Source organism: Cottoperca gobio, chromosome 12 (genome assembly GCF_900634415.1).
Source record: "Cottoperca gobio chromosome 12, fCotGob3.1, whole genome shotgun sequence".
Classification (NCBI taxonomy): domain Eukaryota; kingdom Metazoa; phylum Chordata; class Actinopteri; order Perciformes; family Bovichtidae; genus Cottoperca; species Cottoperca gobio.
The window spans coordinates 9,377,675-9,394,770 of NC_041366.1; the positions used below are offsets into that span (position 1 = coordinate 9,377,675).

General features: G+C 44.2%; 1 protein-coding gene across 1 annotated transcript in view; it reads right to left on the reverse strand.

Annotated features, from left to right (window-relative positions):
* tnksa (tankyrase, TRF1-interacting ankyrin-related ADP-ribose polymerase a) overlaps window positions 1-17,096 on the reverse strand; it is an 81,226-nt gene that overhangs the window by 62,221 nt on the left and 1,909 nt on the right. The window contains exons 2-4 of the mRNA XM_029444089.1: window positions 16,202-16,317; window positions 13,504-13,612; window positions 5,261-5,356 (exon numbers count right to left, since the gene is read on the reverse strand). Of these exons, the coding sequence (XP_029299949.1) occupies window positions 5,261-5,356; window positions 13,504-13,612; window positions 16,202-16,317 (321 nt within the window). The remainder of the gene's footprint in view (window positions 1-5,260; window positions 5,357-13,503; window positions 13,613-16,201; window positions 16,318-17,096) is intronic.

Here is a 17,096-nt window from a genome sequence, read left to right on the forward strand (position 1 = left end):
TGTGTACTTCATAGACTTTAAAGAGATTTAAAGAGGATGAGGCAGAGTGAGACATTTCAAGTGAGGAGCAGAAAGAGAATAAATGACAAATGTCACGGGGAGGAGATGGAGGGGCTGATTGGTATGGAGCTCGAGGCGGGTGAGAGACAGCAGGGGGCAAAGGGACAAAGAGTATGGATGACGTGTCAAAGGCAAAGATCGACGCCAAGAAGACTGATGCAAGGATGAGGGGTGGATGGAGTACATGCTGTATTTGCAAGCTCATTAAACGACGTCGTAATTGATGAAGCAATGGAGAAAGAAAAGAATTGCCAAGGGCAGAAACAACTTGATGAAAACGTCCTAATCACGGCTTTCCGGCCCGACGGAGATCAATCTCTATTAACAGGAGAAACGGATGTAAAGAAAAATCCTCCTGGTGATCCTTCTGTTTCCTGTTTTAGGTCTTCTGGGGATTTTCCCGTCATTACCGTGTGTTCCTCTGCCTTACTTTTTTTGTGGCCGCTGATGCCACTATGAATTGTGCGTCACTTGCATCCGGTAACTGCCTCATCTCAAGGTCCGATATAGAAAAGATGCATTCCCAAATGATATTACAGCGTAAACATGAACACACAGTGAGTGCCGTTATCTATGTGGCAAAGTATAAATGTTAGCTTTGCACCAAAGAACACAGAAGGCAATGCCAGAGAGAAAACGATGCTACAGGTTGTCACCATCAACTCTCTGAAGACACTATTAATTTTACTTTAACTGCGTGTGGCTGTTAGCGCTGATCTTTGTGAGTTGGAATTGTTTTTGCAATGAGACTCATTTGCATAGAAAGGGGCCAATTGTGTGGCAAACTTTGTACAGATATTACCCAATTTAAATAGCACAGTCAAGTTATTTACTTGGCAGCGCGGTAAGAGATACATTTGACCCTTTGTGTGTACTTTGAGAATTACTCAGTTTTTTTTTTGTCTTATTTGTGGAGCTTCTTTGAATTCGACGCTGAATATCTCTCAGTAGAGACCGTCTGAAAACGTGACCCCATTATCCTCATATTCAAACAATCATCCCCACACTCTCTATCGCGGCCAGCTTTTCCCTCTGCTTTTGAGTGTCGCTGTTGGGAACAACTTCAACCCGTCTGATTTCATTTTAGAGGTCACCTCGCTATTCGTCACTTATGGAGACGGTAGCCAAGATACATAGTCTCCTGTACACTGTGAATTACTTTGTCCATCTAAACATTAAATGAGTGTGTTGTGCATGATGTGATTATATATGCTACACACAATATACATTCTCTCATTCACTTAAATGATAAAGTGAATGATAAAGAGCAGTGGTTGTAGAGAAAACCACTTTGCTTGGTCACAAAATGCTAATTTGTCTAGCGTACCTCGACATTGACGCAGGACTATAAATAAAATCTATACGCACCAGCTTTGCACCAGCATCTGATAAATGCCGTGCACCGCAGGCCGTCCCAATTTAGCTCCAGGAGCCAGTGACCATTTAGCGACAGGCTAATCTCAGAGCAAATCTGTGCATGCCGTCCTTTGTAACCCGATAAGGAACAATATAATTAACTCGAAACTCCAAGCTCTTACACTACAAAAGAACAATAGAGTAATGAGGAGATTTTACCTTTGGGGGTTTTAGTTTTTTTTATGGCTTTGAAGAATTTACATTTCTATCACACAATAATTGCTTATTTGTTGTGCGATTTATATTGCAACAGCAGATTCTGACAGGTAATACTGTACATACTAATTTGGATGAGCTGTAAATCATGAACCTGTCCTTACTGGCTTCTTGTTCTTCTGCAAACAATGTTGAAAAGCACACCACAGAGGCTTTAGTGCATGTGAGCCTGCCCCCTGCTGTGCTGTGGTAAATAGTGGTGTGACAACTTGCGAAAGACCTGACAATCAACACCGCCCTGCCATATTCTGACGTATGTCCACCTTAACTAGGAAAACAAACTATGTGACGATAAACTAAAACTAAAACGCAAGTGCGAGGGGTGTTTGAAGCTGCTTTAAACAAAGAAAATGTTCTCCGTCTTTCCGTTTCAAATCTCCAGCTAACAGGGAGATGATCAACTCCGTTGAGTTGATCATTTCTGAGAGCACTTTGTTGGATGTGGCAGAGCAGTAGAGCTAATTTGTGAGTCAATATAAACTTCCCTCACCACAAACTAAAGCGGAAAGCTGTGCCAGCCTGCGGCAGAGATGAGGTACAGAGGCAAAACCTCTAAATCATACACGCAGAACATATAGGACCTGGGAGAAAAGGCTCATGCAGGGCGTCACTGAAAAACAATTATACAGAGGCAACAAATATACAAACACATACATATATGTTCACATTTAAAAAAAATATTTCATAGAAAGTATTTAAAGGCTTTGCTCAAATGTTCTGTTGCATTTATTAAAACCTGGCCATGCCTGCAATAATAAAACTGTATCTAAAAGCATTGTGTTAAATGCATCACTGCCTACAGTAATTACATCAGTTGAATCTCTCCGGGGTGGCGCTGGGTGAAAAGACAATGTAACAGGGCGATAGTTTAGGTAATTAACGCCGGCCATTAAAAGCATAATTCATGTTACTAACAAGATGTGGTAAATTTGTGAGATCTGACCCACAGACAGAATACAAAACAACCACTGCAGGAGGAAAGGGGCCGATGATGGAGCGGGGAGTGAGAGTAGTTGTGTTATGGATGAACTGGTTTCTCTGTAAACTGCTCGTTTTCACTTGAATGCATCGCTGGATGCCTGCGGAAACAGCAGATGTTGAAAGAACACTTAGCCGTCCTTGTAAACGTCCGATTGTTGTCTTTTTCATAAGAAAATTCAAAAAACACACCCATCTGCTTCTTTTAGAGGCTTAATCGTGAGCATTTAGTCATAAATTGTATGATTTCAGCTCTGTATTCATCATCTAGTGACCTTCCAACATGCCTTTTTCCACTGCAGACAAAAAGCACAGGTGTAATAAATTACCTTGATTATTAACATGGCGAAACAGAGCCATCATTAATGTTATTAATTACACCTGTGTCTTGAAAAATGTCTATCACAGCGCCTTAATTTATGTAAATTAAATCATGTTCTAATCCCAAAACCCTTTTTTCCCATTTTAGAGTTTTAAGATTCTTAGAGTACGCAGACAGTCGTGAATCGGCATAAAATAAATTTCCATTTAAAAAATTAAATCAAGGTTCAGTAGGTCACTGGTGAGGAACGACCTTTGCCTCACTTCGAAACCCAGCTCATAAATGCTACATATAGTTTATTACTTCACATATTAGTCCCGTCTGTATGGGATTAGTCAGGGGTTTTGACCAGGAGACTAAAACAGGGATTTTCAAAATGTGGACTCTTTGGGCCAACCCTCAGATAAAACTGAGACAGCTGCATCTCTTTAGCCTATATTTGTCTATATTGTAGCTATTTGGCATCATAACAAATATGCAGAATTCTCTAACAGCAGTTCCTGTTTGCAATTTAACCATAGACGATTATGATCGGGTTACATTGATACTGAAGAACAACTTTAAAACCCGATTATTCCATAAGCAAGTTTTTGAGTTGTAAGAAGCATCCCTCTTTTTCTATATTGATGCAGATTATTTGGACATAGATTTTTCACAGGGCAGCTGCGATGAAATTCCTCCACGTTCTCCAGGTTGGTCTCATTTCCACCGCGGGGAATTGATGGGAATTGGTAATGCAACCCAGTGTAAATAGAGAAAGTGGTTCTGCAAAAACTGATCTAGAGCCCACAGAGAGACGGGGAACACAGAACTCGTACTCATCCACTAGTGCAAACAAAAACATGACTAATTTATTTAAATAAAAAGCTTGTCTTTCAACCTTTCCCGTCTAAAGAAAAAGTGACTCTCAACACATAACCCATGCAATATAGCACGGAAAATGTCAAGAGAAAACGCGAAGTGCTGATTAAGGGGAAAGAAAACATAAAACAAAATCAGGCTGCACAACCCATAAAAAAGTTTGTCTGCGTCTGTACTTTCAGCCGTCTAACTAAGGAGGAACTGAAAACAACTATACTAAAAAAAATATATTTAAAAGCAATATGTTTTTAATTAGTTCCTCATTGAAAGGCTGTAACTGTGTCCCAGTGGATCCTCAAACACTGAATAGGTGTAATAAGTCCTGCTGCTTTTAAGGGCTTGTAACAATGAAAGAACCAGTAATTAGTCTCACAGAGTTTCACTGCAGCGTTTTAGTGTCCCATGTTGGTCACTAAAGCTCTCCAATGAGTTTAAGGATTTTCTTTTTTTGCCTCTTTCTGCAGTTGAATATTTTTGTTGGGAAAAGCGAGGAATTGATAAGCTTTGAAAGCAAAGTATTAGCTTTTAGTGACTTGATTATCAATATTTGGTGAAACCCAAGTGGGACAAAAATGATGATGATGGTGATGGTGATGAAGTCTTTCCCCGGCTCCCCATCAGGTCACAGTAGTATGTAATGGATGGGGTGGGAGGTGTGGGGTTCTTACAGTCTCAAACTGCGTTTAAATATATTTTCAATTTGTCATTTTTTGCTGAATCAAAGAAAACACTGCTCAGTCAAGGTCTGCTGTGTCATTGTTTTTCTTATTACTCTATTTTTCAACAAGACACGACAGGAAAGAAAAAAATGTGAATGAAAGAAAGAAAGAAAGAAAGAAAGAAAGAAAGAAAGAAGAGCAAAAATCATGAGTTTATCGAGTCTCTGATCAATGAGTGCAGCCTCAGCCAGAAGAATAAGAACAGAAACTAAAGCAAAGCCACAAACACCTCGAAACCCTCGATTATAGCCGTGGATAGACGCGGAGAGCCACACTAAGAAATTAATAAATGGCACCTTTATTCATTCAATCATTCAGCCAAATGAAGAAAATGTCATCCATGTGTGCACGGCCATGGACACAAAGACTAACACGCCTAGTGAGTACATGAGTGGCACAGCCTTGCAAAATAAGAGGGTTACAAATGGGAAGGAAGTAAAATACTGCCTGCAGCCTTGGACAATATAACATTAACGCTGATTTGAAGTTGCGGGCTAAACATTTAGACAGAAGTGGAAGCATCCTTCAAGGAAAAAAACTGAAACAAGAGAAAGCCAACAAGAAATTAAGAACAGGGAAGATGTAAACAAACACTCAATCTTCAACAGAATACGAGCCATACAGAAATACAGACATGTGTGTGTGTGTGTGGCATTTGACAGACAAGATACACAAATATAAGACTGACCTGTGAGCACGGCCTTGGCGGAGGGTTCAGCCAGGTCCAGGGCGGACTTGCCGTCGGTGTTGCGGATGTTGGGGTCGGCTCCATGCTGCAGCAACACTGTACAACAACAGGGCAGACACAGACAGTAGCTGAGCTCCTGGACTGACATGCAAACTCCACGACACACACCTCCTCCTAGTCCTCCTCCTCCTCCTCCTCCTCCTGCTCCTCCTGCTCCTCCTGCTGCTGCTGCTGCTGCTGCTGCTGAACCACATCCTGCTCCATAAACTGCTCTTCCTGGACCTCTGCCTTTTACTCCTACTTGCTCCTCTGCTATCCCTGCTGTTCCTCCCCCTCTGGCTGTGTCTCCTCCTGCTGCATGTCCCGCTTCACATTTCTCTCCTCCTCCTCCTCTTCCTCCTCCACCTCTGTTGCTAGCGCTGCTCTCTGGGCTGCCCCTGGCTGCCCCTGCCCTGCGAGCCATGCTGCTGATGTAAACAGACATGCCACAAGAAGAGCAGCGAAAGCTACGCTACACCAACACCGCCGGATAAACAGCGGACCTTACAAAAAGCGGATACGTGACCAGCTACAAAACGCATCACACTTCCATGGAGGAGCGAGGGGAGGCTATGGTTAAGCTGAGAAAATAAATACAAATGAGTGTAGGAGGGAGAGACGAGGGGCGACGGCTAAACGAGGTAGCAGCGGCAGCGTCAGCGACGAGGCGGGCAGGCAATGCAAGTGGAGAGACTCTCGCCTCTCCGACTGACTGAGCGAAGCAGCGGAGAGCAAGATGAGAGTGGAGAGGGAAGGGGAGGGTGAATGAGAGTCAGAGAGGATGGGAGAGGTAGAGGACGAAAAGAGGGGAGGGATTGCAAAACAAAACAAGAGTGTTTGTGTGATAGAGAGGAAAGAGAGAGCAGGGAGTAGTAAAAACAGAGGAGGGGAGAGGAGATGACATGGGAAGAGGAAAAGAAGAAGAGGAAAAGAAGAGAGGAGAAAAAGAGAAGAGGAAGGAGGAGAGTAGACAAACAATAGGAGAAGAGGAGAGGATAAAAAAAAGAAAAGGAGAGGAGATGAGAGGAGATGAAAGGAGAAAAAGAAGACCATAAGAGAGGAGAGGAAATGGGAGAGAGAGGAAAAGAGAGAAAGAGAGGATGAGAGAGAAAGTAGAGGAGAGAGAGGAGAGAAGAGAAGAGTAGGGAGAGAGAGGCGCGATGAGAGAGATGATATGAGGTGGATGGATTTGAGAGGAGCTGGGGAGGAAAGCGATCGAGCCAGCTCCGGGCGCGCCGCTCCTCTCCGCGCCTCTCCTCGCCCGTCCCGGGCTCGCGGTGAGAGCCGCGCGGCGCTTCTCTCCTCGCCTCGCGCCTCTCCCCGCTTCTCTTCTCGCCTCTCTGTCTCGGCTCTGCGCGCGCAGCGAGCGCCTCCCTCTCCGCGCCGAGCCGCCTGCGCTTCGCGGCTCGGCTCTCTTCCCGCTCGCCGGCTCGGAGCTTCGCGTCAACGCTAGAGAGGCGAGGAGCAGTAAAGACTTCTCGTCGAGTCTCTTAGTCGCGTCTTCTCGCCTCTCCCGAGCCCGCGACTCGGAGATGCCAGTCCTTCCCGGTCGAGAGAGGGAGAATCTCAGAGGTCGAGTCTCGATGCGGACTCTGCGACTTCTAGCCTCGCCGCGACGAGCCTCGCCGGAAAGCAGAAGACGCGTCAGAAGAAATCTAAGCAAGACTCTTCTCTGCTTCTCCTCTAGGCCCTGTCTCTCTAGACGCGACGAGAAGATCCCTCCCTTCCCGGTAGATCGATGAGATCCTCCTAATCGAGAGAAACGGCTCGCTCCGTCTCTCCTCGCGAGCGGCGCAGAGTCGAGGCCCTTCCCTCGCTCTCTTCGTCCCTATCCTCGCCGGTCGCTGCGCTTCGTCTCTCCCTTTCCGCTCTCCTTCGTCTCCCTCGCCCCTCCGCTCCGCTGCTCTCCGCTCCTCTCTCTCCCCTTCCCTTTCGCTCCGCTCTCTCTCCTCTCTTCGCGGATCTTCGCTTGCTCTCTCCTCTCCTCGCCCCTCGTCTCGCCTCGCTTCGCGGAGCTCTCCGAGAAGAGCCCATCGTTCGTTGCTTCTGCTCGTCGCTTCTCTCCTCTCCGCTCTTCTCGTCTCTGCTCTTCTCTTCCCTCTCTCCTCTTCTCTTCGCTTCGCGGAGAGGCCCGCGGCTCTTCGAGTCGCTTCGGCTCGGCCGGTCGCTCTCTCCGCTCCTCTGCTCGGCCCGTCCCGTCCCGGTCCGCGCGGCGCTCCTCCCGCCCGGCGACGCGAGAGGGCGGAGAGAGCGATCTAGCGGCGAGAAGCGGCGTCGAGAGGAGGAAGCCTATCCGAGACGCGGAGAGAGGCGCGGCCGGCCCGGGCGCGAGGCAGGCCGCGAAGAGTCCCGAGGCGGGGAGAGACCGGCGCGGCGCGAGAGAGGGAGAGCGACGGCGAGAGGAGAGGGGAGGCGAAGAGTAAAGTCGTCGCGGAGAGAATATCCCCGAGCGGCGCGCGGAGAGTAGATTGGCGAGGAAAGGTGAGAGCGAAGCGCAGAGAAGAGAAGAGGAGCGGAAGTAAGTAAGGGCGAGGGAGGAGGAGAGGAGAGGAGCGGAGAGGCCGGGCGAGAGAGAGAAGAGACGAGCGGAGAGGAGAGGAGGGAGAGAAGGGAGAGGAGAAGAGAAGAGAGGAGATGAGAGGAGAGGGAGAAGAGAAGAGAGGGCAGAGTTATGCGACTACTGAACAGGTATGAGCTGAATAACAAACTCGGCCTGTGCTCAGTGTTTTTTGTAAATTAGCTCTTTTGAGGGCGCTAATGTCAACACTCTCACTGCATTGCTCTCTATCTCATGTCCCACTATTGTGATTACGCAGCAGTCCACATGCCCTTTGATTTGTGTACATCTCAAACTACCCCGCTCGATCCCAACAGAGAAGAAGAGTAGAAGAAGAGGAAGATAACCAGGCGTGTGTGTATGCATGTCCACGTGCATGCGCATGTGTGTGCCTCAGCACTAACGCAGACCTCACCCACTCACTCACCCCTCAACAAAAATATGATTTAGCTCTGCACCAATCCCATATACTCACACACGCACACACGCACACAGATATGTCCATAGTGAGGCAGAGAGAGAAATGACGGTCTGATGCACACAGCGACACACACACACACACACACATATATGCGGGTTAGAATAGTTCATAAATCCAGTCTGACGCCCTGTTTCAGATTCATTTGCAATTGTGTGCTTTCAGTTTTGTCTCTAATGAGCACAGCTTGTCAGTAATACCTGGAAAAAGCTCTCTGAACAAACTAAATCCTCTTTCTGGACAGGATTAATTTTCGAGACAATGTCAGATTTGCAATAGTTATCTTATGACTGTCATTAAATTGTGATGAACTCAGAGACACATTTTCTGAGCTGGTCTCGTCAGTGTGGGGTTCAAATTGGGAGAAGTGAATTTGCTGCTTTAAGATTAAAAGCAGCAGACGACAGTCTTGGCAGGCAGATGCAATGTTATGCAGTCCTAACTAGGGCTGTGTGTTGACCATAGACTGTATGTACACATCGCATCTGGCGATATGACACGTATCATGATATTAGGTGTTAGGATTCAATTTAATGTGATACTAAAGCAATGTGATATATCGCAACTTCTTAAAGCTGTCATAGTCTAAAGAACACACCACAGCATGCATAACATTTGATTTTAAAAGTTTATTTTTTTATGTAATCAGAACAGTGGGCCTGTAGCATCCAACATCAAATCTGAGCAAAGAAATTAAAATGTGCCTAGATCAGTAAAAAGCAGGGACTTATTTGGATAAAAATTATAATAATAATAATAATAATAATAATAATAATAATAATAATAATAATAATAATTTTAAGAGATTCATTTTCCTGTGCTGTCACGGTTAGTAAAATATGAAAAGTAAAAACACTTTTGGATTACACTGCTTTTCTGTTTTTTATATTATTGTACATTCATTAAAGAGGTTATATTAACGGCTCGGTTCGTATGTCAGCTGGATTACAGACTATTTTTAGAGCGGTTACACAAATGATGTTTTACTTTTGTTAACATTAAAAGAAAGGGCTTTTGTGCGGAATATTTGCGAAAATGTGTTTCCGACTGGGAAAGTCTAAGTGACCCCTCTGAAGTCTTAACATCTCGGAAACAGATAATGTGTTCCTGAACACTGTAGGCAATTAAATACAACACATCTTCTTTTAAGCGTCCATGTTGTTTCCACATTACGACTAAAAGCTCATGAACAAACTGAAGACTGAAGAACGACTTCCCGAGATGCATGTCAGTCACCATTGATCTTGGCGGAGGTCTGTGCTCTTCGAGTGCCATTCTAGTTATTTTTAGGTTCTGTGTTGTTAATTGTAAAAAAAAAAAAAAAAAAAAAAAAAAACGTTCCTGTGCTGCCTTTCCCTCCTTCGCCCATCTACACACCTGTTCTGAATCAGCCTCGTTAGTCCTTCCTGCTCCCAGTTTCTCTGTCTCTTCTCCTGCCTAATCGCCTCATTCCCCTCACGAGAGCTTCTCCAAACATGTAACAACAACTTACACTATTTTCTTACATTTCATAGAGAATATTTAGAAAGTTAATTTGGAACCCCTAGACAAGGCCTCGCACAATTCAATTCAATTGAACCAAATAATAAACAATGGACCCTTAATAACATATATAAGGATACATTCAAAAAGCAGGGGTTCGTAAAATGATCATAACAATAACAAGTAAAATGACACGGAGGAGAAGTGAGGACAGTTAAACCGATGACTGAACTGATGGAGGCGGTGGCTTATTAAACTCGGAGCCAATCGTGTGAGTGCCTTCGGATTTCCAAGATCTTCTTATCCCAACTTACTTTGTTGATGAGATTTAGAAGAGATGAGGTAACGACAGATTAATTTCTTACTGAAGTTGTCTAAACACCAAAGAAGAGGATAGAGCATCCGTCATGCTGAGCCGAAGTTAAAGTCAAATCAGACTCTCATTTTGCTGCCAAATCTCTAACCTGGCAGGATGACCAAAACTCTGTCCAATAAACAAGCTACTAGAGGTCATGTGGCTTTTGTTTACATGCCTTGGTGTGCCTGTAACTGTGAGGTTAGAGAGGAAAGCCAACCAAACACAAAAATAGGAAAAGGTAATTTTTTTCCTTCTCTGATTAACACCAGAGGGAAAGAAAAACGTAATGCTTTAACCAAAATGTTTTTAAAGAATTCAGGCCTTTTGTGATTGCGGAAGTCTGTCTAAATCAGGGGTGACAAACATGCAGCCCGGGGGCCAAAACCGGCCCGCCAGAGGGTCCAATCTGGCCCGCGGGATGTGTCAGGTTGTAAAAAGATAGCTCTACATTTGAACATGTTCAGATTGTACTTGTACTTTTTTGCACTAAAACAAAGGGAAACATTTGGAGTTGTCGTTATTTACATGTATTTATTATGTTATGATGTTACTGGTCCGGCCCACATGAGATCAAATTGTGCTGTATGTGGCCCCTGAACTAACATGAGTTTTACACCCCTGATCTAAATGGTTTAACATTGTTTATCATTTCAGTGCACTGTGAAAATCAAGTGTCAGACACACAGCACTGACATGCACAACATACCAAGGGGGATATTTAGTCTTCTTTATGTTTTGTCAGTTTTCTTACGGTTGTAAGGTAATGCTGAAAACGTCCCCCTGCTGCTGCAGTCAACAACGCTCACATCCAGGACATGAGAATAATGATAGAAGTAGTTTTCCTTTCTGCCAGAGGGGGAAAAAATGCTTTTGCTTCAGAGTGGGAGCAGCGAAGGTGCCAGCTTTTCAAATTATCTCCCAAATTGGTAATGTGACCTGAAAATATTTGCTTTTTGAACTCTTGCTTCACAAATGTGTCGGGCTGCAGTTTCAGAGGGTGGACGCTCCGACATAACGGTGCTCAGTTCATGCTTACTACTGGGCTTATCAGAGCTGTGCATGACAGCAGGAGTTGTCTGTGTCCTAAGCTGCAGAATGGCACCATAACATAGTTGTAGCGTGCAAGCAAACAGCTTGTGGCCTCAGAACAGTAATGCAGTGTTTGGATAAGTGGTGGCAGCAACCACAACATCCTCCGCATGACCTGCTCTCTCCAAAGCCTGCTAACTGTAACTCCAACAGGATGGGCCTCATGCAAGAGCATTTTAGTATTTTTAAATCCCTCATAACGGTATCACCAAACTTTCCTAACTGCACAAACTTGTTGCAAATCAATCAGTGTGCTCCAAACCCTTTCTTTTCCCAGGCCCAATCCCAAATTCTACACTCCGTCAAGTGCTTGAGGGCCGTCTCGCAGACATTCTGAGCCCCTATTGCACATTTTCTGTAAGCAGGAGGTTCTGCAGGTAGTCTGAAGAAATTACCCACAAGTCATAGCGCTGTGATGTTAAGATACAAGGCTCCCGGGGGAAGCCCGAAGGCGTAACAAAAAAAACTATATTAAATATTTGTGATGGTACAAAAAAACACATTAAATCAGAGGAATGCAGGCGTAGGTGATATTACACAGATAGTTTATCTTAAAGTTTATACGTTTCTGCTTAATTGTGCCGTTTTGATTTTAAATAAACGAGTAAGTTGATTATCTGACAATTACCTTTTGTCCACTCCGTAAGGCTAGAGCCTGGAAGATGTTCAAATAAGGCAGTAAAAATACGTAAAATAAATAGTCCTAAACCTACAATTGGCCTCCTCACTGTAACGTGACGCTCTTAAGCATTTACCGGGTGACGTCAGTTAAGTCCCTGAGGGTTCAGTTTATGGCCTTCGGGGGGACATTGGGATTGGGCCAATGTATAAGAGAATTGGTGAATTTGAAACTTAAGAATATTTCCGTGAGAGTCAGTCCTGCCCATTGAGGAGTTACAACCAGCTGGAGCTTAAAACAAACCAACTGAGAGATGCAGTTTTTGCACGCAGCAGTGAAGAGGTTTAACCAGGCTGACTCACAACACAGCGCGTCATCTTACTGAATCCTGTCCTTGGATTCTATATGCAATATGTATGGTGGTGTTCAAAGTTAGGTTTATGTTCCCTCTACATTGTCCTATTTCTAAAGTGTCCTTTTTTTAAAAACAGCTTTTAATGTTAAGACTGAAATTGAGGTAAAATAACTTCTTTGTTTTCTGTGTCATTAATAATAATTGAAACATGAATAATGGGTGTGAGCCCAGACAACCGGAGTGATCATCGGAGCCCCACAAAGCCCTCTGCTGCTATGCAGACATTCAGCGCCCAGACACACTGCAGCAGCTTATTGTAGACATAAAACTGACTGGAGCAACTTTTCCTCCTTGTTGCTCTCAGCACTCCAGACAGATGCCGGCAGCAAGGTGACGCCGACTATCATTGCAGTCATTACTACTCACACTGAGCAATGCTTTTCCATTAAGATCATAAAGATTATCCTACAACTTACTGCTCAGACGGTTTTCAAGCTGGGGCGTATCTTGTCCACTTCAGATTTTCCTCAGGGATCAGTAATAAAGGCTTTCTAATTTCCAATTCACCTTTAAAGATCAACTGCTGCCGCTAATGTCCTTTGTGAACTCAGCCCGTGGTGTTGGTTCGCTTTTAAAATGAGCAAAACTACATCGGTGGGAGCTCATATATTGTAAGACAAAGAAATCAATGCTCTTTTGCACCCAGTGTGAGCATAAGTATAGGCAGCAACACTGTAACTGCAATTTACAGCCTATTTGCTGCTTTATGTTTAATGGAAAATAATAATAGTAACAGTCTGCGGGGGGTTTATTATAGTTTCTAAAAATGACTGTGTGATTACACAGAACTACGGGTTATGACTTTGGAGGAGCAGAGGAGGAGACATTTGAAACAAAAGGTATACACAAACGCAAGACTTCAAAACCATCAGATAATTGAACGTCTATAAATTCACCACAGAAAAACCACCGCAAATAATGAAACATATTTAGCACTGTCATAGAACAACCACTGACTTTTATTGCTCCCAGAGGAACGATGCAACTCTGGGAACTATTGTGCAACACGGCTGACTGTTCTCTGTTTCTGATGTGCTCACACGGCCAACTCAGTCTTACTAGGTCTTAAAACTCCAGATGCCACGACACAATTTATTGTAAACATTCTCACTCTTAATACGTAACCAGACACCTAGTAAATCAGTTTGCACGCACTTGTGTTTATTTAGCGCAGAATATTTGCCGTGTGAGTGTTTCTGTGCTTACCTATACAGACGTCTATCTTGCCCTTGATGGCAGCTTCATGGAGTGGCGTGTAGTTCCAGTTATCTCGAGCATTAGGGTCGGCCCCCTGACACAGCAACAAGGACACCACCTGAAAATAAAACACAGAACATCTGGATTGACTCTTAAAAAAAAACATCAAATCCGAGGTGTTTCTTTTCCCCAAGGCTGTTTTTCCGCTACTTAAGCGAGTAAGCCTTAATCAAGCCAGATTAGCTAACGCTGTCTTAGCATTTACGGCCTAGTAATGCTAGTTGTTTTTAGGAGGACTTCATGAGTACAGTCGAAGATAGACAGGAAAGGGGAGAGAGTGAGGGGACGACATGTAGCAAAGGGCTGCAGGTAAAACCCTGGCCGCTGCTTATTACATGGGGCACCTGCTCTCACTCGCTTTGAATGATATCACCCCATTGAATGGTCGTTATCAGTGGTTATCAGCGCCTGAATATGGGATAGCAGGGGCACGCTACACCTACGAGTCGGTTATTATCTATTCACATAGTTGCTCACCGATACAAACACAGGAAGGCGTCGGGGAGCCAGTAGTTATTACAGGAGCAAAGGAGGAAGTCCAGTGACGTAGTATAAAAACTGATAAAACCTTATTAGGACGGGTGGGAAGGATGGATGGATGGGTCAGACAAACACAGGACTTTCACCCAGGAGACTGGAGTCCGTGTCCTGTGTGAAACCGAAAGACGTTGAGTTATATTAACTGACATAGCGACGTAGGCCTAATTTTAACCCAAACCTAAACCACCAAGTGTTGGCGCCTAAACCTAATGAAAGTGAAACCTAAAGAAACTGTTACCCTTGCACAACGTTTGATATTATGCACCTTCTGGCCTACTTGTGGGTGCAGTTTGCCTCTGCTGAAGCATTAGGGTGGTAGTGAAAGAAACTGATAACAGCCAATCAATCATAAGGGATGCCGCTCTACCAGGTGAGCTACCTGTACGATAGATCTATGCTGAGGGCTGGGTATCATTAGAACCTTTTTTTAACATGTTTATCAAGTAATAAATAATTATACTGTGTCATTTTAAAGTAAAACATTTAGCAGCGGATTTAGTTTTAGTTCTCCCCTCTCCTTTCCTCCACTCTGTCTCTGACTGAGCCCTGCCCTGCCCTTCGTGAAACAGCAGAGGAGAAACTGCGCAAAGCAAGCAGTTGACCAGAGGTGTCAAACTCAATCACAGAGAGGGCCAACATTAAGGCATCGTTTCGGGGGTGAAGCTTGGAAACTGCAGCGCCCACAGAGTCACACTCTGCCTTGAGTGTGTCTTTACACTGGAGGTCAATCAGCTCTATTTGGATGTTCACATGTGCCGTTTCCACGTCAACTGCAAACGGGTTGCTGAGCAGTGCATGCGCAGTCGGGAACACAGCGGTGGAGATGGTTAGTGTTTGGAAACACGTAGTGACCAAAGTTTCCTTAATGCATGCTTCGAAAGCTGTCACTGCATCATACATGTCCGTGATCACACGGCCCTGAAGCTGCAGGTTTAACAGTGAGATGCTTTGTTATATCGCACAAACAGGCCAGCTCACATCGCCACTTTTCGTCCCAGAGATCTGTGGTGTGTTTCCCTTTGCTTCCAAAAACGGCCAGATTTCCTCACGCACCTCGAAATCTATTCAGCACTTTACCTCGACTGAGCCATCGCACTTTGAGAGGTCCAACAGTGTAGATGAGAGATTGGTTTCAGTTTGGACTGTGTTCACTCTAATCACAATGCTAAGCTTTACTGGGAACACGCAGCTGCATTAGCACAGAGCTTTTCTGACATGGTTGCAAAGTGCTCTTGAAGAAAGCTCTAAAACAATCCAAACTGTAAACATTACATTGATCTCTGCGGGTAATGGCCAGGAGGACAAACAGCATTAGCACATCCGTCACAGATATTCCACAACAGCGTCAGCGTGAGCAGAACATCAAAGTAGCAATGGCAGTGAATGTGATCTTTAAGGCTGACTGTGCACATTATAATTTATAAGCAAACAGAGTGGATTTGCATGTTTGGACAGAATAATAAAAACACTGATTACAGTTCACTCCTACATCCATTCTGGATTTTACCACAACATCAATGTGTGTGCACAAAACTGCCCCGCTATCTTTTTATCACCAAAACTACAGTATATACTAACCTATCAAGTTTTATACTTTGTTCCAAGCAGGATATTGGAAGATTCTTCACCTTGGTGTCGCCCTGATGGGTACTCACACTCCCTTAAACTGCACTCACAAGGATTTGTGCATCTTCGGCGTGCTTGCTTGCCCAGAACAAAAGGATATAATACAACTGCACTAGCGTAGTCATGGTGTAGGAACGTTTGGGGTATAAAAAAAAAATTCTGAAAACAGCAAAAGCAAGTGAGACTTACTGCACAGTAAAGATTGTTCCATCTTCCATTACGGGAAAATGCATTTTTGTCTGAATGGAGTGGTGATACATTTTGGTGGTCCATTTTCTAGGTCTGATCTGAATAATATTCCCTCCTGTGTTTATGATTTAGGAACAGGTGGAAAATGGCAAGATAATCTTTCTAAGTCCCTTAAAAATGTCATATGTGAAATAGGTGGGGGGGGGGGGGGGTTTGCTAGGATCATTTTTCTAAGTTACGTTTTTTTCATCCATGAAAACAGGGCTGAGGGGATAATACAAAATGCTCTCACCTCGGAGTGTCCAAATGAGCAGGCGTTGTGAAGCGGGATCAGACCCCCATCATCCCGTGCATGCACGTTAGCGCCTGTCTGAAGCAGGTGGTCCACCACATCTCTCCGCCCAAAACCTGAGATAAGATCAGAGAGAGTTGACATTCGTGAGGAGGAAGGGGGCAAAGACAGAGGGAAGTAGGAACGAGACAATTTAAAGGTGGTGTCCAGTACAAAACTCACGTTGCACATAACTTTTTGTGCACGATTAAATCAAATCTGCAACTTTAACAGAAGATTTAAGAGAGATCTCCACATATTCTGAAACTCTGAAGCAGTCATTTAGGGCCAACACAGCTGAAACAGCAGGCTGCTGTATCTGTTTTTAATTATATTCCCGTTTCATCTTAATAATTAATACTTTACTCTAAATTGTCTTTTGGGCTGTTTTTCTTTTTATACATCTTGTTCATTGGTTTTGTAAGGCACACACGTGGCAGCTGTTTGGGAAAGCGGCGTACAATTGAAGCTTGTTATGTCTTCACTACAAACGTGCCACGGGACTCCAGAGAATCTGTTCATTGTTCAAGCTGCTGAGGATTAGGAAGGCCTGAGATCTAAAGCAGCTGTGCAACTATTTCTTCTTTTATCTTTTTTTTTTTTTTGTCTGCACCGATGAAAGAATAAAAAGCAGTCGAGTCTGGAGCTGAAGAGCTGAAGTCAAGATGAGCACTTTTCATAGCAGTGGAACATAAACAAGTACAGGGAAGATTAAAATGAAAAGCTTATCTATAGTTGAGATGATTGAGCGTCTGTGTCTTCTTGCCTGTTGCAAAAATGAAGTATAGACTGTGTTGGCCTTGCATCCATCTCTTAACTCATGAAGCAACTGTCAAATGACTGTGCAGCTGCAATG